Source organism: Rana temporaria, chromosome 1, assembly GCF_905171775.1.
Source record: "Rana temporaria chromosome 1, aRanTem1.1, whole genome shotgun sequence".
In the NCBI taxonomy this organism is placed as follows: Eukaryota; Metazoa; Chordata; class Amphibia; order Anura; family Ranidae; genus Rana; species Rana temporaria.
In genome coordinates, this window is record NC_053489.1 from 385,771,064 (window position 1) to 385,797,158 (window position 26,095).

At 45.7% G+C, this 26,095-nt stretch overlaps 1 protein-coding gene across 2 annotated transcripts in view; it reads right to left on the bottom strand.

Moving 5' to 3' along the window:
• SH3GL1 (SH3 domain containing GRB2 like 1, endophilin A2) overlaps positions 1-26,095 on the bottom strand; it is a 305,491-nt gene that overhangs the window by 150,929 nt on the left and 128,467 nt on the right. For both annotated transcript variants that reach the window (XM_040322538.1, XM_040322539.1), the window contains one exon: positions 14,228-14,371. In XM_040322538.1, coding sequence (XP_040178472.1) covers positions 14,228-14,371 — 144 coding nt within the window. The remainder of the gene's footprint in view (positions 1-14,227; positions 14,372-26,095) is intronic.

Here is a 26,095-nt window from a genome sequence, read left to right on the forward strand (position 1 = left end):
AGTATTGGGATGCCTGCTATTACACTTACATGAACTTTAAAGGGGTTGTAAAGGAAAAAAAATGTTTTCATTATAAGCATCCTTTACCTGCAGACATTCCTCTTTTGACTTCCTCATTGTTCGTTTTTGCTCAGAAGTTGCTCTATTTCTTCTCTGTTCTGTTCACTTTCTGCTTGTCTGATTTTACTGACCACCGTGAAGGGAGGCTTTACTGCGGTGGTCAGTAACGTGCTTGCCCCCTCCTGGGAACTACATCTGTGCGGCAGGACGCTCTCTACATGTTAGAGACTTCAAGAGGTGTGAATTACTGGGCAAGCCGCAGTTCATACTGGGAAATGTAGTTCTTGCATGAACGAGCGATGCAAACCAGGAAGTGAATGAGAGAACAGAAACTAGAATGCCGGAGGTGATATAGATGAAGGAATTTAATAGGTATTTACTCGTTTTTTTTTAACAGAATCCTTACACTATTCTGTCTGTCTACCTTGCAGACATTAATTTTAGGCAAAAAAATGTTTTCCTTTACAACTCCTTTAAAAGCATCCCAGTCTTAGTCCGTAGGGTTCAATATTGAGTTGGCCCAACCTTTGCAGCTATAACAGCTTCAACTCTTCTGGGAAGGTGGTCCACAAGGTTTAGGAGCAGGTCTATGGGAATGTTTGACCATTCATACAAAAGCGCATTTGTGAGGTCAGGCACAGATATTGGATGAGAAGGCTTGGCTCAGTCTCCGCTAGAACGTCCTTGGGATGAATTCTATTGGGTTGAGGTTAGGACTCTGCAGGCCAGTCACGTTCCTCCACCCCAAACTCGCTTATCCAGGTCTTTAAGGACCTTGTTTGTGCATTGGTGCGCAGCCATCCCCAAACTGTTCCCACAAAGTTGGGAGGAGGAAATTGTCCAAAATATTTTAGTATGCCGATGCTTCACTGGAACTAAGGGGCCAAGCTCAACCCCTGAAAAATAGGATTTTTGTACTCACCGTAAAATCAATTTCTCCGAGTTCATCGGCGGACACATCGCTCCAATAATCCTGACTAGCAGGTTATATTGCCTTTTGCAGGAGTAGGACTAGGCAGAACAAAAAAAACTTGGCTACGCCCATGGGCCGTACTTAGCTAGTATATAACCCCCTCTCTGTTAAAGGCATTCAGTTTAGTAGCAAGCAGTATTAAAAATATCAAAAACTCATTAGAGTGGTGGGAGCGGATTTTATGGCTAGTACAAAAATCCTATTTTCTCTTTAGTTCCCAGTGCTCAATGAATCCCGACTATAGGGACGTCCAAAAACAGAGCCAAAAGGAAAATGAGAAGTGGGGAAAATAACCCAAGGCCAAAACACAAGAGCCCTAACTGGGTCACTAGAGCTCAACCAGGACACAGGAGCCCCATCTGAAATAAAAATTTAAAGAAAAAAAAACACCCCTCAAGAGGGAACAGCCCCTCTTAAACAGCAGCGTGCAAAACCTTTGCGGCCAGAAGAAGCATCCGCAGATGCCAAAACATCTACTTTGTAGAATTTGGTGAAAGTATGCACAGACGACCAAGTGGCCGCCTTGCAAACCTGAGATATTGAAACTTGATGACCGAAGGCCGAAGGCCCAAACAAAGCATCCGAGTAGAATGCGCCATGACAGGGAAAGGTGGAACCCAACCTTTAATAGAATAGGCTTGAGCCGTCTGTCTGATCCATCTAGAAATGATAGCAGAAGAAGCGACCAGCCCTTTCCTTGGTCCTTGTGTAACCACAAAAAGTGAGTCTGACCTCCGAAAGCACTTTGTGGCTGCCAGATACACCCAAATCGCTCGAAACCACATTCAAGGCATGCAGAGAAAATTCCTTAAGATGAGCAGGCTTGGAACACAAGGAAGGCAATACAATGTCCTCCATTCAAATGGAAGTCTGAGACAACTTTAGGTAGGAACGATGGATAGGGATGAAGAACCACCCCTTATCTCTATGGACCACCAAATAGGGAGTACGGCAGGATAATGCCAACTTCGACACCCTACGGGTACAATAACCACCAAGAATGCCATCTTCTGGGATAATGTAGGCAAGGAAATCTCCCGAATATTATCAAATGGAGGTTTCTGAAGAACCAAAAGCACCAAGTTTAAATCCCATGGGGGAAAAAAAAAAGAGACCATACAGGTGGAGCTACATGTCAAACTCCCTGAATGAAAGTACAAACTAAAGAGTGTGTGGCTAGGGGTCGCTGAAAGAAGATTGCTAAGGCAGACACATGGCACTTGATGGTACTCAAGGCCAACTTCTGCTCAACTCCTCATTGAAGAAAGGCCAAGCATGAAGCACAACCTCCTTAGGATGCGCCGGCGGAGGACATAAGGATGGAAGAACAATGTCTTTATTCAGGTAAAAGGCGAAAACCACCTTCGGAAGAAAGGAAGGTTGCGGGCACACCACCGCCTCATCCTTATGGAGGATCAAGTATTGTGACTTGCAAGACAAGGCCACCAACTCAGAAAGCCTTCTGACAGAAGTAATGGTCACCAAAAAGGCCACCTGCTGAGATAGTGTCAAGAGGAATCGCTCTGATGTTTTCAAAGGGAGGTTCCTGAAGAACCGAAAGCACCAGTCAAAAACCCCTTGGGGAAGAGGTGGGTCAAGAGGGGGAAGTTTATGACGAAACCCCTTGCACATAGGTACCCACCCGAGAATGGGCCGCCAAAGGCCACTGAAAAAACACAGCCAAGGCTGAAATCTTAACGGTGCTTAAGGCAAGCTTCTGATTTAAACATATGAGATCATCTCTCATTGCCGGCTCACACAGAGACAGTGTCCTGTCTCTGGAGAGGAGACCGATCTGTGTCCCTTGTACATAGGGACACAGATCGGTCACCCCCCTTCACCTACAGTTAGAACACTATGCAGGGAATACATTTAACCCCTTCCTCACCCCCTAGTGTTAACCCCTTCAATGCCAGTCACATTTATACAGTAATTAGTGCATATTTATAGCACTGATCGCAGTATAAATGTGAATGGCGCCATAAATGTGTCAAAAGTGTCCGGTGTCCGCCATAACGTTGCAGTCCCAATAAAAATCGCAGATCGCCGCCATTTCTAGTAAAAAAAATAAAAAAAAATAATAATAATTCTGTCCCCTATTTTGTAGGCGCTATAACTTTTGCGCTTATTGCGATTTTTTTTTTTTTTACCAAAAATATGTAGAAGAATACGTATCGGCCTAAACTGAGAAAAAAAGTGTTTTTTTTTTTTAAATTGGCATATTTATTATAGCAACAATTTTTTTTTTTCAAAATTGTCGCTCTTTTTTGTTTATAGCACAAAAAATAAAAACCGCACAGGCGATCAAATACCACTAAAAGAAAGCTCTACTTGTAGGAAAAAAGGACGTCAATTTTGGTTGGGAGCCATGTCGCACGACCGCGCAATTGTCAGTTAAAGCGACGCAGTGCCGGAAGCTGAAATTTCACCTGGGCAGGAGGGGGGTATATGTGCCCAGTAAGCAAGTGGTTAAAAATTGGGTGATATGGTGCACTTAAGTTAAAATGATGAAAGGAGAAATATGGGGAAGGGGAGAAAGGACAGGGTGGTGGAGGTAGTTAGTTTAAAACAAATAGGATTTTTTGTACTCACCGTAAAATCCTTTTCTCTGAAGTCCATGGACGGACACAGCTCCTTAAATCTTGACAAGTGGGTTATGTTCCCTGTTTACAGGAGAGGACTAGGCAGAAACATGTTAAATAGTTAAATACATGTTACATTAACAGAGTTGAACAGCCCCCCCCATAACCCTCCTCACTGCAGCTTGCAGCCTCAGTTCGTAACAAGCAGTACAAACCTAAAAAGGAGGGGTGGAAGCTGTGTCCGTCCATGGACTTCAGAGAAAAGGATTTTACGGTGAGTACAAAAAATCCTATTTTCTCTTATCGTCCATGGACGGACACAGCTCCTTAAATCTTGACAAGTGGGACGTCCCTAAGCAGTGTCAAAAACGAGGGGTGGGAACTATATCGGTAAAACCAATTTTAACTTCACCCCAAAACAAGCAGAGCTCCTCAACGGAGGAGGTGCAACTTTAAACAGCCGCCGGCAAAAACTAGCGGCTGGAAAAAACATCATAAGATGCACTCACAGCAACCATGTAAATTCTGGAAAAAGTGTGAACGGACGAGCAAATCGCCGCCTCGCACACCTACCTGTGAGACGACGCATGATGTCGAAAAAAAAAAAAACCCCAGGAAGCACCAATTGCCCTGGTCGAAAGTGCCGTGACCGGAAAGGGGGGCACGCCCCTTAGGAGCATAGGCCTGTATGACGGCCTGCCTGATCCACCAAGAAATGGTGGTCGACGAGACCGCCAGGCCCTTTTGTGGACCAGACACTGACACAAAAGAGTCAGAAGCTCTGAAACGGAGCCGTAGTAGGCTGGTATACCCACAAAGCACGTACCCTGCCTAAAGTATGAAAGGCCGAAACCTCCTTCAGAAGAAGGGAAGGTCGCGGGTGCACCATCACCCAATCCTTATGGAGGATCAAGCATGGCGGCTTGCAAGACAAGACCGCCAACTCAGAAACCCCTCTAACAGAGGTAAAGGCCACTAAAGCGGCCACCTTCTGAGATAGTGTCAAGAGAAAATCTCTCTGATGTTTCCAAAAGGAAGGTTCCTGAAGAACCGAGAGCACCAGAGTCAAAACTCATGGGGGAAGAGATGGGCCAAGAGAGGAAAGTATATGACAAACCCCCTGCACACAAAAAAAGGGGACCCACCAGGGAACGGGCCGCAAAAAGGCCACTGAAAGAACACAGCCAAGGCTGAAATCTGCCCCCAAACGGTGCTTAAAGCAATTTTTAGATCCACTCCAAGCTTTAAAAACAGCAGGACCCTGGACACAGAGTACGTCCGTGGACGTCACTCCATCCCTTCGCACCAAGAGAGGTGCGACGGTAGATCCTCCGGAAGAATACTACGGTGCCCTGTTGAGATGACCGAGTCAGACAGACCCCGATCACCTAAAGCCTGGCTTCCAATAACCATGTTGAGCAAGTCAGTGACTGTACAACAGGAGGAAGTATGGGACCTTGAGACAGAGGAGGCAACTTCCAGGGTACCTCCGCTACCAGGCGCCCGATATCAGCGTACCAAGGACGCCGAGGTCAATCTGGAGCGATTAGAATCATCAGGATCTCCTCAGCCTCCACTCTGGAGCGGCCAAGGAAGCAACTACCATGGAGGAACAGCAAAAAATCACCGATACAGACCCCACAGGGCCACCAGCGCGACTGACGCGTCTGTACCAGATCACTAGACCTGGCCACTAACTTTGACACCCTTGCGGTGGAGACGAGCGGCCAGGAGATCCATGCCCTGTGAGGCTCACCTCCTGCAAGGGAGCCGAAACAGCCCAAGCACAAAGACCAGTCGCCCTGGCCCAACATCTGGCGACTCCAGTAGTCCGCCTGCCGGCACACCTGATGGTAGACCGAAGCCACAGCCGTGGCGTTGTCCGGCTGAAACCAGATCGGTCGACTAAAAGGAGAAGCATAGCCTAAAATAGTAGGACAATGAACAGTAGACAGGACCTGGTATTCCCAGGCAGTCTCCCACCAGGCACTAGCCAGGCCCGACCCTGGGTAGCTACCGAGACCAGATACATTCAGGGAGGTGTGGCCGTAGGTCCACGCAAATCCAGCCACTCAGGGCCGACTGGACCCCCCAGTTTTGTGAACCCCCCAGGTTCACAACCCGTGAGCTGGCATCTGTCGTAAACTTTGACCACTGGAAGGAAGAAACAACTTCCCGTACCAAAGAGTCGGGGATCTCTGTCACCAACTCAGAGAGACTGACTAGGTGGCGCACAGGAATCTAATGATTTCAGAGACGAGAGATTTTTACCACCTGGACAGTATTTCCCCTGGAAAACCAGGGTGTGGAACTGGGCATACAGCACCGCCTTGAAGGAGGCTACCCACAGGCCCCGAACGAGCAGGCGCCTGGAGAGAAGACCGATTGCGTGATGCCAATACCTTCACCGCAGACTGAAGAGTCTGCAATTTCTCCAGGGGAAGAAGGACCTTTGCCACCGAGGAGTCTGGATCAACACTAGATACTCCAACGCTGAGTCGGAACCTAGCATGCCCAGGATTTGAACCCTGGGTCGCACACATGGAGGGCAGGCTTGCTGCAACTGAGCTACACCTTCTGGCCTAAACATTTAACACCCACCCGAATCTTCGCAGGGTCTGAATGGGAATAACCCATCCACTAGGTCGGAGACAGAAGCTGCTCTCAGAAGAAAGTCGTCCAAGTAGCCAATGAGGCAAAGCCTCGCTGTCCCAACAAAGTTAGGATAAGTGCGAGCTCCTAGCTGAAAACCCATGGTGCTGACGCCAGATCAAAAGGGAGGGCCACAGGCTGACAGAGACCCTTCTCTCATCACGAAGCACAGAAATAACACTGACATGCGCAAAACAGGACATGCATGTATGCGTCCCTGATGTCCGAGATGGAGCGCAGCTACCACCGAACAAATGGATTCCATGCGGAACTACCCGACGTTCACAAAGGTATTTAGGGCCTAAAAGGCCCATAGAAAACCCCAAAACTCTCGTCCTGCAGGAAAGGTAAAATTACCCCGCAGCTTAGCAAATCCCACACTGCCCAAGGCAGACCGACAGGCCGGGAGAGGAAGACACGAGGAAAGAACTTTGTTCGGTGGATAGGAGGAAACCCTATCTAGTACTTCCGAAGAGATCACCTCGCAGACCCACTGGTCAGAGAGCGGGGAGGTTTCACCGAATTGTGAACCTGCAAGCCGCCCCTCCCACCTAGAGACAGGGAGGGAAGGCTACATACATTGGCAGGATTTGGGTGCCGGCGTGATCGGCTTACGCACCCAGGGACAGATTAGTCCCCCAGCTGGGCCTTTGACGGCCTGGGAGGGTTGCCCCTAAATAATACACACACATAGTGTGTATGTATATTATGTAGGTGTATGCACACATGCCTTTGGAGGAAACCGGAGTACCCGGAGGAAACCCACGCAGACACAGGGAGCGACAATGCAAGCTCCAGGCAGATTGGCGTCAGTGTCCGGATTCAAACCAATGACTCTCTTGCTGCCAAGTAATGGAGTTAAGCACTACACCACCGTGTGCATAAAACTATTCTGAAACAGACGCCCTGGATAACAAGGGCGCAGCATTCAATGAAGCATCACAGACCTATATGAGGCCCTGGACCAGCTGGTCTGCTAGCCTAATAACCTCAGGATAGAGTCGGTGCTCCTCCACTATCTGGTGCAAAATGCTCACTCCGTGAGTTGTATACAGCACTTGGGGTCAGGACTACTCCAAGATGGCGGCCACAGGAAAACGGCCGGCACAATGTAAGCTGCGCCATAGCACGGCTACGACAAAATGAGCGCCAATGGGAGTTTTCAATGTAATTGAAAAACCTCCCAAACTTGCTGCGCTGACCAGGGGTAACCAGGGGACTCCCTCAGGAGGAGACTGCCCAGGGCTGCCTGTGAGAGGAAAAGAACCGTGAGGTAACATCTGCAGGGACCTGTCTTTAAACAGACAAAGCCTCCTAGGGCTGTTTTATTTAAGGATAAGTCACAGATACAGCATAAAAAGCAAAACCATTACAGGTGTCACCAATCAGTCAGCGTCTGCTGAAGTATAATCATAAACATCTGTGCTCATCACAGGGCTTTTTAACAGTGAAAAACCCTCACAGGAAAGCCCAATACAAAAAAGAAAAAACACAGGCCAGATATCAGTCCCCTCAGGAAGGCCCCCTCCCCCTGACAGCGGCAATGTTAGCAATGCAGCAAGGGAAAGGAGCAGGGAAGGGAGGAGAAGAAACCCCCGAACCCCAGGAATGCCCAGCCGTACCAACCCACCGAAGCAGGAGGGACTGTACTTACCTGTCCAAGCGAGGACTCACTGATGCATTCCTGACAGAACTACAACCGCAATGGAGATAGCTGTCGGCCCGGTCCACTGTGAGTGACACAACACCACAGCCCAGTCATATGTGGACCTCAGAGCAAAGCTCACCGGCCCCCCCCAGGAGTCATGGGGTATGGCGTGGCAGACCAAGCCTCTTTGCAAAGGTGTGCTCACGCTTGCTGGTCGGACTGAGTAGACTACAAGGATCTATATTATCCAGCCTGTCTCTCAGCCGACAGTTGAAAGAAGATTCTTCAAGAAAAAGTAAAATAAAATAAATCTTCTCCTCAGGGCGCTGGGCCCAAAAGGGAGCCATACGTCCTTCTTGCTAGGCAGAACGAAACTGAGGCTGCAAGCTGCAGTGAGGAGGGTTATGTCTGGAGGGACCGCCCCCTGGGCGGGGCTGTTCAACTCTGTTAATGTAACATGTATTTAACTATTTAACATGTTTCTGCCTAGTCCTCTCCTGTAAACAGGGAACATAACCCACTTGTCAAGATTTAAGGAGCGGTGTCCGTCCATGGACGATAAGAGAAAATGTTTTTATGGGGGAATTAATCCATGTAAGGTTAAAGGATACTGTTCAAAGAAGGCTGCCAGTTCAAAACAAGTGTATAAGTAAAAGAACTCTGTAATAAAAGAAGGGGAGAGAGAACAGCGCCCTCTAGGTGCAGCAAGTACGTTTTAATATGACACAATAGAAACGATTGCACTCACAGAAATGTTGTGGAAACAGGCATGGTAAAGATCATCCGCTCCGACTTCCGAGTGCAAAGAGAAGAGGAAGGCGAGTCCGGCGTCGCTGCTGTGGATGGGTGTCAGCAGTTGTGTCATATTAAAACGTAATTATTGCACCTAGAGGGCGCTGTTCTCACTCCCCTTCTTCAGGTAGACCTTAAAGGGGAGTTCCACCCACAATTTCACTTTTTAAATATAAATACCCCTGTAATACACAAGCTTAATGTATTCTAGTAAAGTTAGTCTGTAAACTAAGGTCTGTTTTGTTAGGTTGTTACAGCATTTAGATAGTTTATAAAATAGAAATAGACCGTGGCCATCTTAAGTGTGGACATCATGAAGCCAGACTGTATGACTTCCTGGATTTCAGCTTTACATATCTCGCACATGCTCAGTGCACAAGCAATGTAATAGGTTTCAGTCAGGTTTGCAAGGACTACTGGGAAACATGATGCCTATCCCAGAAACCCTTGCAAATAGCCTAGGCAAATAAGGAGGAGGAAGTAATGAAGGACTACAAAATAAAGGTATTTACAAGCAACAAATTAAATAGAAATTGTCCATTCTGAACACTATGAGATTAGAGCATGCAGCACAGACAAACATAAAAAAATGGGTGGAACTCCACTTTAAAGGGTCACTAAAGGAAAACATTTTTTTAGCTAAAATGACTGTTTACAGGGCATAGAGACATAATAGTTAACTGATTCCTTTTAAAAATGATTAAAAATAGATAAAAAAACAATCATATAATGTGCCTGCAGTGTAGTTTCGTTTTTGCTGTTGTTTGCTGGTTCTCTGATGTACAGAGAGCCACTAGAGGGCAGTCAGCCAATAGAGAGCAGTGATACTTTGTCTAAAACTCCTCAGCACCAATCCAGTTTAGTTTTACACACAGTAATCACACCTCCTTGATTAGTGACCACCGTGGGAAATCTCCCAGTACTGTGGTTATCAGGAAACAGGCAACCAGGAAGTGTCCAGAACAGAGAGGATTTACAGCAACATGAAAGCAAAAACGAACAAAGAGGACATGAAACCAGGACTGCAGTAAGGTAAAGGAAGCTATTTAGCTAAAAAAAAAAATTCCTTTAGTGACTCTTTAACTGCTCTCACTACATCCAAAGAATGTAATGACTTCTCTTCTGGAAAAAATGAAGGGAGAACATCATCTTGGTTCAAATGAAAACCTGATACCACCTTAGGCAAAAAGTTTGGGTGAAGATGCAACACCACTTCGTCCTTCTGAATAATCAAATATGTCTCCTTACAAGAAAGAGCAGCCAATTCTAGCAGAGGATATAGCCAAAAAAAAAAAAAAAAAACGATTTCCTTGTCAAAGGGACTAAGGGAATATGGTGTAAAGCAGGGATATGCAATTAGCGGACCTCCAGCTGTTGCAAAACTACAAATCCCATCATGCCTCTGCCTCTGGGTGTCATGCTTGTGGCTGTCAGAGTCTTGCTATGCCTTATGGGATTTGTAGTTCTGCAACAGCTGGAGGTCCGCTAATTGCATATCCCTGGTGTAAAGGCTCAAAGGGTTGCTTTTGCATTGCCGACAGAACTAAATTCAAGTCCTATGGAATGGGTGACTTAACTGGCGGATTGATCCACGTTACCCCCTGTACAAAGGCCCAGACCAAAGACTGCGTAGCCATCGGTCTTTGAAACAATACAGACAAGGCCGGGACCTGACCCTTGATAGTACTTAAGGCCAGCTTCATTTCTACGCCCAATTGTAGAAAGGCAAGGATCCTACCTATGACATACTTTTGAGGATGCCAACCTTTGGATTCGTGCCAAGACACATATGCTTTCCAAATTCTACAATATATGATTCTGGAAGCCGGCTTCCTTGGATTCGCACCAAGACACATATGCTTTCCAAATTCTATAATATACGATTCTGGAAGCCGGCTTTCATTGCATTAATTAGGGTAGACACCACCGACCCAAAAAGCCCCAAATTCTTTAGAATATAGTTTTCAATAGCCAAGCCATTCAATTTAGAGTTTGTAAGGAAGGGTAGAATATTGGTCCCCGCGAGAGCAGGTCTGGACGATGTGGAAGGGTCCATGGGTCCCCCACAACCTTCTTTACGATCTCTGCGTACAAGGACCTTCTGGGCCATGCCAGAGCTACAAGAACCACCAGCTTTCCTTCCACCTTGATCCTGCAAAGTATCCGCGGTAGCAGCTTAAAAGAGGGGAACGCCTAAGTCAGTGAGACCCGATACCAAAGGGTTACCATCCTGTATGCAAGTGCATCCCTTGTCCTTGACACAAATTTGTTCACCTTCTTGTTGAACCTGGATGCCAACAGATCTACGTCTGGGTTCCCCTATCATTGACACATGGCCAGGAAGATGTCAGGGTAAAGAGACCATTCCCCGGGGACAACTGCCGCCTGCCAATTCTCTATTCCTGGAATAAAGACTGCAGATATGCAAGGACAATGTCTCTCTGCCCAAGCCAGGATATGGTTCACCTCTCTCTGGGCTGCATGACTCCTGGTACCCCCTTGGTGATTGATATAGGCCACAGCTGTGGTATTGTCGGATTAAATCCTGACAGGACCATCCTGTAACCTGAGCGTCCATGCCCTCAGAGCCAGGCGACCCGCCCGAATTTCCAGGATGCCCTGGGCAGTCATCTCTCCTAGGACTGCTCCCCAACCCGAAAGATGGCATCTGTTACCATCTTCCAGGCAACTGGAATGAAAGATTTCCCCTTCTACAGATTTCTGGACACCAACCACCAACTGAGGCTCTGACGCACCCTTGGGGTCAGACACATTGGGAAGTTCAGAGCTTGGATTTTCTTGTTCCAGGTGGAGAGGATACTGTTTTGCAAAAGTCTTGAATGGAAATGGACATATGGGACAGCTTCGAATGAAGCCACCATCTTCCCTAAGAACCTAATGCAAAGGCAAACAGAGGGATCTAACTTTGTCATGATCACCTGGACCAGTTCTCTTAAAGCGCTGACCTTTGCCTGGGAAAAAAATACTTCACTCTGGTCTGTATCTATAACCAGACCCATGAACTCCAGCCTCTTTACTGGTCACAGGGATGACTTCTCTAGATTGAGAATCCAACCCAAATGTTCCAGATACTTGACTGTGCTGACCACAGTCTGGGTCAAGCAGGCTATCGACTGATCTACCAGCAGCAGATCGTCCAGGTATGCTATTACGATTATACCCTGAATCCTTAGCCTGGCCAGGAGCAGGGGCCAGAACCTTTGTAAACACCCGGGTGCAGCAACTAGACCGAAGGGCAAGGCTACAAACTTAGGGATTATTATAGGGGGGGAACCTGCGTCAACCCCACCCCACATAAAGGAGGAGAGGGGAATATACTTACCTCTCCATGGATGCGTGCATCATCCCAGACAGAACCTCTCGCCACCGAAGTAGGGGGCTGTCGGCCAGGAGGACGCTGCAACTCGGACCAGAGCCCAGTCGTATGGGACCCTGCGAGATGTTCAACTCTAGGGCCAGCCTCCATCCGATGAGGCCATGTCACGGCCGACCTAGCACATACATAAATGCAAAGAATAGAGCCGGCAACTCCAAAAGTCCTTGTTGCTTCTTTACTGGTACATATAAGTGAGTAAAATCATACAGGGACTTCCGCGTTTCGGCTCACCCAGAACGTGTGAGCCCCTGTATGTTTTTACTCAGTTTTTTAATGCACCAATAAAGAAGCAACAAGGACGTTTGGAGTTTCTGGCTCTATTCTTTGTATTCATGTCTGTACCAGTGTGAGAGAGCATCAGAGCCAGAGCACCCATTGTGGAGTTTATTACAAGCCTGCAAAGGACTTACACTGATTTTGAGCATTGCATTATCTACTTTTACCAGCGACCTAGCACGTAGCTGTGGTCTGCACGCACACGCTGGCCAGACTGGGGAGAACACTGAATCTAGATTATGCAGCCTGTAGCCCAGCCCGACAGTTGATTGTAGATCCCTCACAGGAGAAAGGAAAAAAAATGCAAAAAGATGCATGAAAGGAGAAAACAGCAAAAATTGCTAGGCACAAAAGATCCCAGTAGTGAGCCTAGGTCTTTACTTCTGACAGAAACAAACTGAATGCCTATAGCAGAGAGGGAGTTATATACCAGCCAAGGATGACCCATGGGCATAGCCACGTTTTTTGTTCTGCCTAGTCCTACTCCTGCAGAAGGAGACATAACCCTACAGTCAGGATTAATGGAGTGCTGTGTCCATTGATGAACTAAAAGAAAAAACAAGCCCACACCATAATCCCCCGCCCACCAAATGATTTGAACCAGTGCACAAAGCAAGGTCCATAAATACATGGATGAGCGAGTTTGGGGTGGAGAAACTTGACTGGCCTGCACAGAGTCCTGACCTCAACCTGACAGAACACCTTTGGGATGAATTAAAACAGAGACTGCGAGCCAGACCTTTGCGTCCACATCAGTGCACTTCTGGAAGAATGGTCAAACATTCCCATAGAAACACTCCTAAACCTTGTGGACAAGGCTCCCAGAAGAGTTGAAGCTGTTATAGTTGCAAAGGGTGGACCACCCCAATATTGAACCCTACGGACAAAGAATGGGATGCCATTAAAGTAAATGTGTGTGTAAGGGAAGGTGTCTCAATACTTTTGGTAATATAGTGTAGTGTATTTTAAGATAAATAAGGCAACTATGATAATGCAGGATTTCTGCCTGTTAAATGTCCTCCTCTCCCAGAGCGTACAGGCCATGCATGCTGCAGATGGCATTTCTGCTTGCACTTTATTGATGTGTTTTGTATTATGTTATTATCCGTGCGGCAGAATTTTGTTTATTTTATTGATTACACAGTGTATCTGACTGTTTCACAGTGGCTCTTTTGCACGTCAGCACGTTTTCCATTACCAATGACTAATACTTTTATATACTTTTTAAATGCTAAATGGATACATGTGGACAGAGTTGAGCCTCTGTAGGCCCTGAAGTAGATCACAAAGGAAAAAAAATGATCTGGTGTGGCAGAGCTGCATGGGGCTTGGATTAATTATTCAAAGACCAGATCCAGTACCCCCCATTATGAAATACATTTGGGAAAAGGGATATTAATATACTTAATGAATCAGTTAAATGGGACACACCAAATATGTCAAATGTTCTAGACAAAGTGTGCATTTACTGCAGCACAGCACAACATATATGTCTAATGTGGTATTTATCAGTGTGGGCAAGTTGTCCACTATGGTAATAGTGAGTTAGAGAGTCGTTCAAAAGGAATGGCACCGCACGCAGAGGTCACCATGTGCTTCAGTAAGACGTACAATATTTAACTGTGTATGAATGCGACACAAATTTAAGAAGACTAAACTAAAGAAAGTATACAATCTATAAGCAGTTCCTGGCTGAAACTCAGAGTGAAATGAGCTCCATGTAATGCTACAGTATGTAGCTTGCATCTCCAAATAAAAAAAAAAAATAGAAGCATTATGTGGTCTTTTGAACAATTATTAGAATCAAGGAAACATATTTTCCGAGTCTGCCTTTTGAGTCTACTTACCAAAGTTCGAATCTTCGCCAAGTTCTTTTCCATAACGAATCATACATTCTCCCAAAAGACCTTCAGGCTGAGGGTATCCAGGGTTCTTCACTTGTCCTCGAATTTTAGATACAGTATTCAACATAGAAAGCTTAGCACGAGAGGCTTTTCAGTCGTTTGGGTGAAGAGAAAAATAAGGGTTGTGAAAGTTACAAAAATAAAGAAACGTTTCAAATTGCACAGCAAAAAACGACAATTGCATGCTTTTAAACCCTGAAGAAAAACATTATTGCATTACTGTTGTGCAAATGAAAATGTCCAAACACTGTTTCGCTGAAAATAAATTGTTCACCAAGTCTATTCAGAAACTGACATTCGTAAGAGTAAATAAAATCGACAAAATTATTCTCTGCACAAGCCTAATGGTGCTTACAATAATTTTCTATAAAGTTCAATTCTAATATCGCTAATAAGGTATGTTGCTGCTCACACTGTAATGTGTTTTCCACATCCACCAATATACATCATCTCAAATAGCTGTGCAACTTTAATATCTTACACTATATCGCTATGTGAAAAAATAACAATATTGTGAAACAATAAGATCAGGCTATTCTTCTATTGTAATATTTATAATCAATAAACTGACCACTGTCTCTAACCATGTGACTTCTTCAAAGGGTAAAAACAATTTGAAGAAGTCACATAAGTGGCAATTGACCCTTTGAATAAGTTGTGTGGGTGACGAAACATGTCAGTGTGAAGCTTATTGATGTCATCATACGGTTATACGGATGTAGCTGCGAGACTGCTTTTGTGATACTTGAGGTCTCTATCTTAAAAGGGGGCATGTACCCTGATGTCTTAAAAATGTTTTAAAAGTGGTGCACTGCGACTCGGACCATTGTCAGTCTAGGCTAACTTGAGAGATGCCCACACGATCGGAGGAGTTGAGCCCCCCCCCCCCCCCCGACAGGTAGATGGGGGGACGGCTCTACTGGTCGGGTGGACTACTTAAGGGGGCCTGGGATATAAAGAGGGACTTGGGGTTCTGAGAAGCCGAGGGACAATGCAGGGTATTTAGTGATGCCATTATGATCCAGCCCATACTTGAGTTTATCTTTAGTGTTTAACCACTTAAGGACCATCTCCTGCACATTTATGTCGGCAGAATGGCATGGCTGGGCACATGCACTTACAGGTACGTCCTGTGCTAGTCAGAAGCTCCGTGACCGGAACCCGATCGCCGCTGGAATCCCGCGATGGATCCCCGGAGCTGAAGAACGGGGAGAGCTGCATGTAAACACAGCTTCCCCGTTCTTCACTGTGGCATCGATCGTGTGATCCCTTTTATAGGGATTCACAATCGATGTCACACCTACAGCCACACCCCCCTACAGTTGTAAACACACATGAGGTCACACAACCCCTTCAGTGCCCCCTTGTGGTTAACTCCCAAAATGCAACTGCCATTTTCACAGTAAACAATGCATTTTAAATGGTCCCAAAAATGTGTCAAAATTGTCCGAAGTGTCCGCCATAATGTCGCAGTCATGAAAAAAAAAATCGCTGATCGCCACCATTAGTAGTAAAAAAAAAAAATAATAATAAAAAAAATGCAATAAAACTATCCCCTATTTTGTAAACGCTAGTATCGGCCTAAACTGAGGGGAAAAAAAAAGTTTTTTTATATATTTTTGGGGGATATTTATTATAGCAAAAAGTAAAAAATATTGCATGTTTTTCAAAATTGTCTCTCTATTTTTGTTTATAGCGCAAAAAATAAAAACCAAAGAGGTGATCAAATACCACCAAAAGAAAGCTCTATTTGTGGGGAAAAAAGGCCGCCAATTTTGTTTGGGAGCCACGTCGCACGACCGCGCAATTGTCTGTCAAAGCGACGCAGTGCCGAATCACAAAACCTGGCCGGGTCCTTTAGCTGCATTTTGGTCCGGGTCTTAAGTGGTTAATAAATGATATGACAGGGGCCCTTGGAAGCCAGGACCCAGGGTCTCTGATTCCCAAGTGCTTTATTGAGACTGTACAATGACAAGTTGAGACTTTTATATTTTTTGCATTGTAAAACTAAAAATCATTGCCTGTGAAATTCTACATAAAACAAACCAACATTCTACTGGTGTCTATAACCCAAATGCCAGGGCTGCAAGTGCTTGCTGTATCGTCTCCAGTGCTCCACCAGCTAGTGAAAACATGAGAGTTGCCCCGCACCTGTTACTTGTTAAGTTATAGGTCTAGAAATGCCTGTTCCCCATTGTCGGTGTGGTCAGATGTATAGACTTCCTTAAGGCAGTGGTGTCTCCAGCCTTCATATTTAGGGGGGGCACATGAGAGGACAGGGACAAAAGTAGGGGGGCCAACAATAAAACGCAATTATATATATTTCACTTTATATATCCTGACAATGGGTATCAAATGCATACAAATATACAATATGAAACCCTGTGGGCGGCAACAATGCCACAATACAAACAATAAAAAACAAAGGAAAAAGGTTACCTTGTGCACTATCCCAAATCCCTCTGCCTATTTAAATAACAATGTTTTTTTGCATCGCTCCAGTGGCCATTAAAGTGTAACTAGAGGAGGAGCCTAGAAATGGTGCACCATAGTAGCTCCACATCTCCTAGCCCCCTAATGGAGCAGTAGGACTTCATCCGGTCTCCAGCCCAGTCCAGCCTAGTTTTGTGCTATAGTACCCCTCCAGTTCTGGAGACGTGAGGAGACAGTGCCTTACCAAGATCGCGGATGACGTGATTGCAACTGAATAAAAAGAAGCAGCTGTGCTCCTTCACTGCTTCCCCCTTGCTCTGGCATCTTTTGCATGTGGAGACGGAGGTATCCAGGCAGTACTGGAGCGATGGAGATGGTGTAGTGGAGCAGACGTGGCATCCCCAGGAGATGTGCAAGTGACCTGGCCCAGCCGAGGGGAGTGTTGCGGGAGTTGTTGCTGCTGGTGGTGGTGCCAGTAAACACCCAGCAGGACGCTCGGTGGGACTTGGAGACATCAGGAGATATCAGGGGAGGTAGCAGAAGCACTTGGAGACATTCGGTAAGGATCAGAAATGGCCAGAGAGACCCGAGTAAAAATGAAGGCCCCCAGGAACGAGGCAGCAGTACGTGCAGTGCACCAGGAGAGGGAGAGGCGGGGTAGTCCACAGTGAAGTGTCGAACCCCCCACTATGGAGAAACCCGAGAAATTAATACTATCTCTGCCTTACTGATACTTAGGCAAACCTGGACTAAACAAATTAATTAAAGGTAAACGTGGGGAGCGGTGAGTACATACAGTATCTCACAAGAGTGAGTACACCCCTTACAGTTTTGTAAATATTTTATTATATCTTTTCATGTGACAGCCCTGAAGAAATTACACTTTGCTACAATGTAAAGTAGTGAGTGTACAGCTTGTATAACAGTACTCATGCACTCAACTTCTTTGGTCGACCATGGCGAAGACTGTTCCGAGTGGAACCTGTCCTGTTCAACTGCTGTATGGTCTTGGCCACCGTGCTGCAGCCCAGTTTCAGGGTCTTGGCAATCAAAGTTAAAAAAGATAATAATGATCATAATGATTGGCTTACCCAATTTATGGTGGTCATGCGCGGCACCAACCCGCCAGAAACATTGGCCCCGTGCGGTGGACAGGGGGGAATATACGAGGATCTCTAGGGGGGCATAATGTGCATAAGAATTATGGTGAAGGGCACGAGTAGGAAAGGGGGAGAAAAGGAAGAAAGGGGAGGGGGGTGGAGGAAAAGGGAGGGGACCACCCATGTGGAGAAGGGAAGAGGAAAGGAAGGGTAAGACGGGAAGGGAGAGGAAAGGAGGGAAGGGGGGGGAAAGGGGAGGGGAAATTAAGAATGAAAGAAGGAAGGAAAGGAGGAGGAGGGAGGGGGAAGGGAGATGGAAGGGAGTGGGGGGGGAAGAAAGGGGGTAAGGTGGAGGAAAGGAAGGGGGGGAGAGAGAGAACGGGTGGGGGGGAGGGAAGGGAAAGGAGGGGGGAGGGGGTGCCCGACACCAGGGGTAGGTGGAACTAAATAGGAGGCAATGCGAACACACTTGGCTCACCAGTAGGTGGAATGAATGAAAATACCAAGTCATGTGGTGGTAGATGATACTGCAGGGGCAGAGGCATAGTTAAGGTAGGGTATGTCCGCTTTAACTGCTAAACAAACATACAGTGGGTAGACGGTATGTATAGGAATAGATATGACAAACCAAATAGCTGTATAAAACAGATTGGTAAGAATCGATGAATATAAAAGGGTCAAGTTGTAGTTGCAGTGAGAGCATACGGGACAAGGTAGTGTCCCTAAAGACCAGGAAACCGTACCTATGGAGATCTGCTAACAAGTGATTGATAGCAGCCTCCAGCCTCTGCCCTGCATAGAGAACACATCCATGGAGAGATCCTGGCGTGCTCATTCACGGGGCAGAGGCCCGTTAAATGAGCTCCCCAACCCGGAAAGCTGTACACTCACTACTTTACACTGTAGCAAAGTGTAATCACATGAAAAGATATGACAAAACAATTACAAAAATGTGAGGAGTGTACTCAGTTTTGTAAGAGATTATATATATATATATATATATATATATATATATATATATATATATATATATATATATCCATCCCTCAAAAATTCCACACGCCTGTTCGCATTTGGCGAGTGAAATTATGAGGGGTATGGACAGGACTGTGCTGCATCGGGTATGTATACAGTGCCGCAACACATCCACCCCCCAGCGCCGCGCACACATTCACAGTGAGGCCAGTTCAATATACATTCTACAGCTGCCTGGGACCACACATCTCTGCCCTGCACAGGCTCGCAGCGTGATCGTTGCAAAGAAGTGTACCTGCCGGTGCCGCTTGAGTTGGGACTGTCCCTATCGACCTCCCGCACTGCACAGGCTAGCAACACGAGCTTTGCAAAGAAGTGTACCAGCCGGCGCCGATTGGGACCGCCCCTCTCCACCTCCCACACTACTCCACCCTGCACAGGGTAGCAGCAGAGCTTTGCAAATAAATGTACCAGCCGGCGCCGATTGGGACCGCCCCTCTCCACACATCCCACACTGCACAGGCTAGCAGTAGAGCTTTGCAAATAAATGTACCAGCCGGCGCCGATTGGGACCGCCCCTCTCCACACATCCCACACTGCACAGGCTAGCAGTAGAGCTTTGCAAATAAATGTACCAGCCGGCGCCGATTGGGACCGCCCCTCTCCACACATCCCACACTGCACAGGCTAGCAGTAGAGCTTTGCAAAGAAGTGTACCAGCCGGCGCCGATTGGGACCGCCCCTCTCCACCTCCCACACTACTCCACCCTGCACAGGGTAGCAGCAGAGCTTTGCAAATAAATGTACCAGCCGATGCCGATTCGGACCGCCCCTCTCCAGACATCCCACACTGCACAGGCTAGCACAAGCTTTGCAACAAGTGTACCAGCCGCCGGGGACCGCCCCACTCCACATATCTAAGGAGTGCACATGTTGCCTGACCACCGTGGCTGCAGCCTGCAGAAGAATGCCATGTGACACTATGCTTTGATGTTCTGAAGGCATTGATATAATGGGGGATTGAACAAGAAGTTTGCTGAAAGAAGAGGGGATTGAGAGCAGATATGTGCTGGGATGGGGGGGAAAGGGGTAATTGGTGGCATAGGTATGATAGAATGAGGGGGAGGGAGGGCGGAATTGGAGGCATAGGTATAATGCATGGGGGGGGGGGTAATTGGAGACATAGGCCTGAATCATCCCCCACCCCCCAATTCATTATACCTATGCCACCAATTCCGCACCCTTCCCCTCAATCTATCATACCTATGCCACCAATTCAACCCCCTCCCCCCATGCTAGCATACCTATGCCACCAATTCCGCCCCGCCTCCCCTCAATCTATCATACCTTTTCCCAACAATTCCACCCCCCCTCCCATTCTATCATACATATGCCTCCAATTCTGCCCCCTCCCCCCCAATCTATCATACCATATGATAGATTTGGGCGAGTGGAATTGGAGGCATGGGTATGATGGAATGAGGGGAGGGGGCAGAATTAAAGGCATAGGTGTGCTAGTGAGGGGAGATTGGAAGACGAGGTGTGCTGGGGGGTCATTAAAAGCAAAGGTTTGCTGGGGGGCTTTAAAGGCAGAGACATACTGGGAAGAGGAATTATAGGTAGAGGTGTTCTAGGGGGAGAAGGGATTTGAGAGGTGTGTTGGAGAGGGGAAGCATTGGAGGAGGCGTTGAAGGTAGAGGTCATTCACAAGGGCGTTTAAGACTCGTGGCAGGGTAGGGGTTGGGTGAGGTGGGGAAACAGGTGGCTAGAAACTCTTAAAGGGGTTGCAAAGGTACATTTTTTCCCCCTAAATAGCTTTCTTTACCCTAGTGCAGTCCTCCTTCACTTACCTCATCCTTCGATTTTGCTTTTAAATGTCCTTATTTCTTCTGAGAAATCCTCACTTCCTGTTCTTCTGTCTGTAACTACACCGTAATGCGAGGCTGTCTCCCTGGTGTGGAGAAAGCCTCTTGAGGGGGAGGGGGCGAGCAGGAGTATCAGGACACTCTACTTTGCAGATAGTGGGCATCCTGACACTCCTGCACGCCCCCCTCCCCCTCAAGAGGCTTTCTCCACACCAGGGAGAAAGCTTTGCATTACTGTGTATAGTTACAGACAGAAGAACAGGAAGTGAGGATTTCTCAGAAGAAATAAGGACATTTAAAAGCAAAATCGAAGGGTGAGATAAGTGAAGGAGGACTGCACTAAGGTAAAGGAAGCTATTTAGGGAAAAAAAATAAAAAATTACCTTTACAACCCCTTCAACCACTTAAGGACCCCTTCACGCCGATATACGTCGGCAGAATGGCACGGCTGGGCACAAGCACGTACCTGTACGTGTCTCTTTAAGGCCCGTGGTGTCGCGAGCGCGGCGCCGGTGGCGCACTTGTGACCCAGTCTGAAGCTGCGTGACCGCGCCCATGGGACACACGGACCGAACGCCGCCGGTGTCCCACGATCGGTCACCGGAGCTGAAGAACGGGGAGAGGTGTGGGTAAACACACCTTCCCCGTTCTTCATTGTGGCAGTGTCAGTGATCGTCTGTTCCCTGATATAGGGAAAGACGATCACTGACATCACATGTCCAGCCCCGCCCCCCTACAGTTAGAAACACATATGAGGTCACACTTAACCTCTTCAGCGCCCCCTAGTGGTTAACTCCTAAACTGCAATTGTACGTTTCACAGTAATCAGTGCATTTTATACCACTTTTCGCTGTGAAAATGACAATGGTCCCAAAAATGTGTCAAAATTGTCCGATGTGTCCACCATAATGTCGCAGTCACGAAAAAAAAAAAAAAACGCTGATCGCCGCCATTAGTAGTAAAAAAATTTTTTTTTTTTTTTATAAAAATGCCATAAAACTATCCCCCATTTTGTAAACGCTATAAATTTTGCGCAAACCAATCAAACGCTTATGGAGGGGAAAAAAACATGTTATATCTTTTTTGGGGATATTTATTATAGCAAAAAGTAAAAAATATAGCATTTTTTTCAAAATTGTCGCTCTATTTTTGTTTATAGCGCAAAAAAAAAAAAAAAACGCAGAGGTAATCAAATACCACCAAAAGAAAAAATGTGGGGACAAAAAGGACGCCAAATTTGTTTGGGAGTCATGTCGCACGACCGCGCAATTGTCAGTTAAAGCGAAGCAGTGCCGAATCGCAAAAAGGGGCAAGGTCCTTAACCTGCATAATGGTCCGGGTCTTAAGTGGCTAAGGCCTGGCTAGTAGTTCACAACTTAAAATTTTGAGCCCTGTATATATGTATATATAAATATGAGTGAGAGAGAGCGCGAGAGAGTGAGAGATCTACATATATAGATATCTATATAATCTCTCACCGCCTCACATTTGTAATAAATAAAAAATTGTAGAAAAAAAATCATTAAAAGCGGAGCAGTAGAGAACGGAAGGAGAGGAGGTAAAGAACACAAAATCGGAAGCAAGTAGAATTAGGGGGAGATCAGCAAGAGGAGGAGCGGTAGCAAAATCACCCTCTCTCAGCCCTAACCCACAGTCCAATAAAAAAAGTTTATGACCCAAGAAAGGATAAAAAAAAAAAATAAGAAAAGTAACAAGGCGCCAGGGGGTGCAAAATAGAGGTGAAAGAAAAAAGTTCAGAACAGAACATCTCTAGAAATAAGTACACTTTCCCAATCAAAAATAGAGCAAGATCTTGAAATAGATTTGGAGATGGGGAGTAAAGAGCAACAACAGAGGAAAGTTCAATTACCAACAAAAAAAAGAAACGGCAGCCATGTTTGCGGTCTTGGAGAATTATCTAAAACAGAGATGGCAACGATACCCAATGAACAAATATACAAAAACCTGGGTAAGAGCCTAGAGAGAAGAAGGCTAACCCCAGGGAAGAGGTTACTATTGGCAAATAATGGACTATACTCAGAATGTGCAAATATATCTATAATTTATTGAAGTACTACAAAACATGATAAAAAAGAGTCTGCTGTGAAAGTAGACAACGTGGCAGAGCTAATATATGGAATGATATGCTACCGCATAGGCGGTGTAGCTAATGTTAGACTTACAAACAGAAAACAAATGACAAACATATAACAATAAACCCAGACAGTCCGGACACAGTAGTGTCACTTCTGTGGTGGTTCACCTGGGGAAGAAACCCCTGATCTAAATGGATCAGTATGGTACTGTGGCAAATTAGCCTAATTATTGGTGAACAAACCACAGAGGTGACACTGCGGGGAGGGGGGAGCAGGCTGTGATGGAAATTGCCCTGAACATCTGAAGTTGATATACTAATATAAACAATTGATCTTGGCTGGTACGATGGACATGAATAGGGCCCACCAATTGGTGAATTGTGTCCAGTGTGGAAGATTATCCAGATCTATCAGTAGAAGAAATTCAGGGTATCAAAAGGACTTTAGGAACTGTAGTTCTGCTGCTGCAGAGTAATGGTCAAACCAAACTGGTTATGTGAATGCATAGTCTCACTCCTAAATAATGGTTGTTAAGAGGAGCCAAAACAGTTCCTAAGGAAGTACACAGTTCCTGCATGAAAATTCCAGTAAGAGCAAATCTATGCTTGTCAGACTAGATGCCGTTTGAAAAAATAATCAGAACGGTCTTACCAGCTGCATGGATTGCAGAGTGGGCTGTGACGGAACTCTTCAGGTTACATGCAGGGGTTGTACTCAATCCTCTGGTAGTCCTGGTATATGGGGGGACATACCATTAGAAATGAAGCTCTCAGATATGCAGGTGACTCCGTGGGTTTAGTAGGCAGCTAATTCCCCGTGCTGTATCATAAGCAGTTGCCTGCACCGGTAAGCGCGGAGCCAGCAGTGATCCAGGAGAGTCCTTCAGCCACGGATGCTTCCTCCGACACCCGCCCCCAGTTGGAAGGAGGGGTATGTGAAAGTGTATGGCGTCTGAGCGTGATGACGTCAACGCGTTTCGCAATTGACTTGCGTAGCTTCGTCTGGACGCTGCATTCACATAACCAGTTTGGTTTGACCATTACTCTGCAGCAGCAGAACTACAGTTCCTAAAGTCCTTTTGATACCCTGAATTTCTTCTACTGATAGATCTGGATAATCTTCCACACTGGACACAATTCACCAATTGGTGGGCCCTATTCATGTCCATCGTACCAGCCAAGATCAATTGTTTATATTAGTATATCAACTTCAGATGTTCAGGGCAATTTCCATCACAGCCTGCTCCCCCCTCCCCGCAGTGTCACCTCTGTGGTTTGTTCACCAATAATTAGGCTAATTTGCCACAGTACCATACTGATCCATTTAGATCAGGGGTTTCTTCCCCAGGTGAACCACCACAGAAGTGATACTACTGTGTCCGGACTGTCTGGGTTTATTGTTATATGTTTGTCATTTGTTTTCTGTTTGTAAGTCTAACATTAGCTACACCGCCTATGCGGTAGCATATCATTCCATATATTAGCTCTGCCACGTTGTCTACTTTCACAGCAGACTATTTTTTATCATGTTTTGTAGTACTTCAATAAATTATAGATATATTTGCACATTCTGAGTATAGTCCATGATTTGCCAATAGTAACCTCTTCCCTGGGGTTAGCCTTCTTCTCTCTAGGCTCTTACCCAGGTTTTTGTATATTTGTTCAGTAGTTTTGGTTACGGCAAACACCCCTATCACTGGGGGAGTGTCTCCTCAGGATAGTTACTACATAACACCATCTGGTTGTCATATGGGACACACATTGTTTTTGTCTTCCGGCAATGATACCCAATGACCTGGGACACATACTAACAAAAGTAGAGGAAATGGAGAAAAGATCAGACAGCTATACAAAAATAATAAAATGTATTAAAATGAGAAATAAAAGTCTTAAAAATAGAACAAACAGGAGCAGGCATATAGATTGGATAATCAGGACAACAGATACAGAAGAAAACATTTGAGAATACAAGGCCTACCAGAATCAAAACAGAGTATTTAACATAAATAATTAAGAAAAATATTTAACCTAATACCTGGTAAAGAAGAAACAAATCCAATACAGGTGAAACTCCAAAAATTTGAATATCGTGCAAAAGTTTATTTATTTCACGAATGCAACTTAAAAGGTGAAACTAATATAGGAGATGGATTAATTCATTACATGCAAAGCAAGATAGTTCAAGCCGTGATTTGTCATAATTGTGATGATTATGGCTTACAGCTCATGAAAACCCAAATCCACATTCTCAGAAAATTACATTATTACATGCAATCAATAACACAAGGATTGTACATAGAACAATAATCAGACTTCTGAAAAGGATAAGCATGCACAGGTACTCAGTACTTGGTTTGGGCCCCCTTTTGCAGCAATTACTGCCTCAATGCTGTGTGGCGTGGAAGATATCAGCCTGTGGCACTGCTGAGGTGTTATGGAAGACCAGGATGCTTCAATAGTGGCCTTCAGCTCTTCTGCATTTTTCAGTCTCAGGTCTCTCATCTTTCTCTTAACAATGCCCCATAGATTCTCTATTGGGTACAGGTCAGGTGAGTTTGCTGGCCAATCAAGCACAGTAATCCCACAGTCATTGAACCAGGTTTTGGTGCTTTTGACAAGAGGAATATGACATTTGAAGCCCATGTCCAGGATCCGTCTGTGTGTGGTGGCTCTTGATGCACTGACTCCAGCCTCAGTCCACTCCTTGTGAAAGTCCCCAACACTTTTGAATGGCCTTTTCCTGACAATCCTCTCCAGGCTGCAGTCATCCCTGCTGCTTGTGCACCTTTTTCTTCCACACTTTTCCCTTCCACATAACTTTCTATTAATGTGCTTTGATACAGCACTTTGGGAACATCCAACTTCTTTTGCAATTTGAGGCTTTCCCTCCTTATGGAGAGTGTCAATGATGGTTTTCTGCACAACTGTAAGGTCAGCACTCTTTCCCATGATTGTGATTTCTACTGAACCAGACTGAGAGACCATTTAAAGGCTCAGGATATGGCTCAATTAGCTGATTAGAGTGGGACACTTTGAGCCTAGAATATTGCACCTTTTCACAACATTCAAATTTTCTGAGATTGTGGATTTGGGGTTTTCATGAGCTGTAAGCCATAATCATCACAATTATAACAAATCACGGCTTGAACTATCTTGCTTTGCATGTAATGAGTCTATCTCATATATTAGTTTCACCTTTTAAGTTGCATTCGTGAAATAAATGAACTTTTGCACGATATCCACATTTTTGGAGTTTCAGCTGTAAGAATAGAGGTCCCAAGAGACAAATTGTAAGATTTCATAATTGGGAGGGAAAAAAAAATCAAATATGGGGAAATAAGAA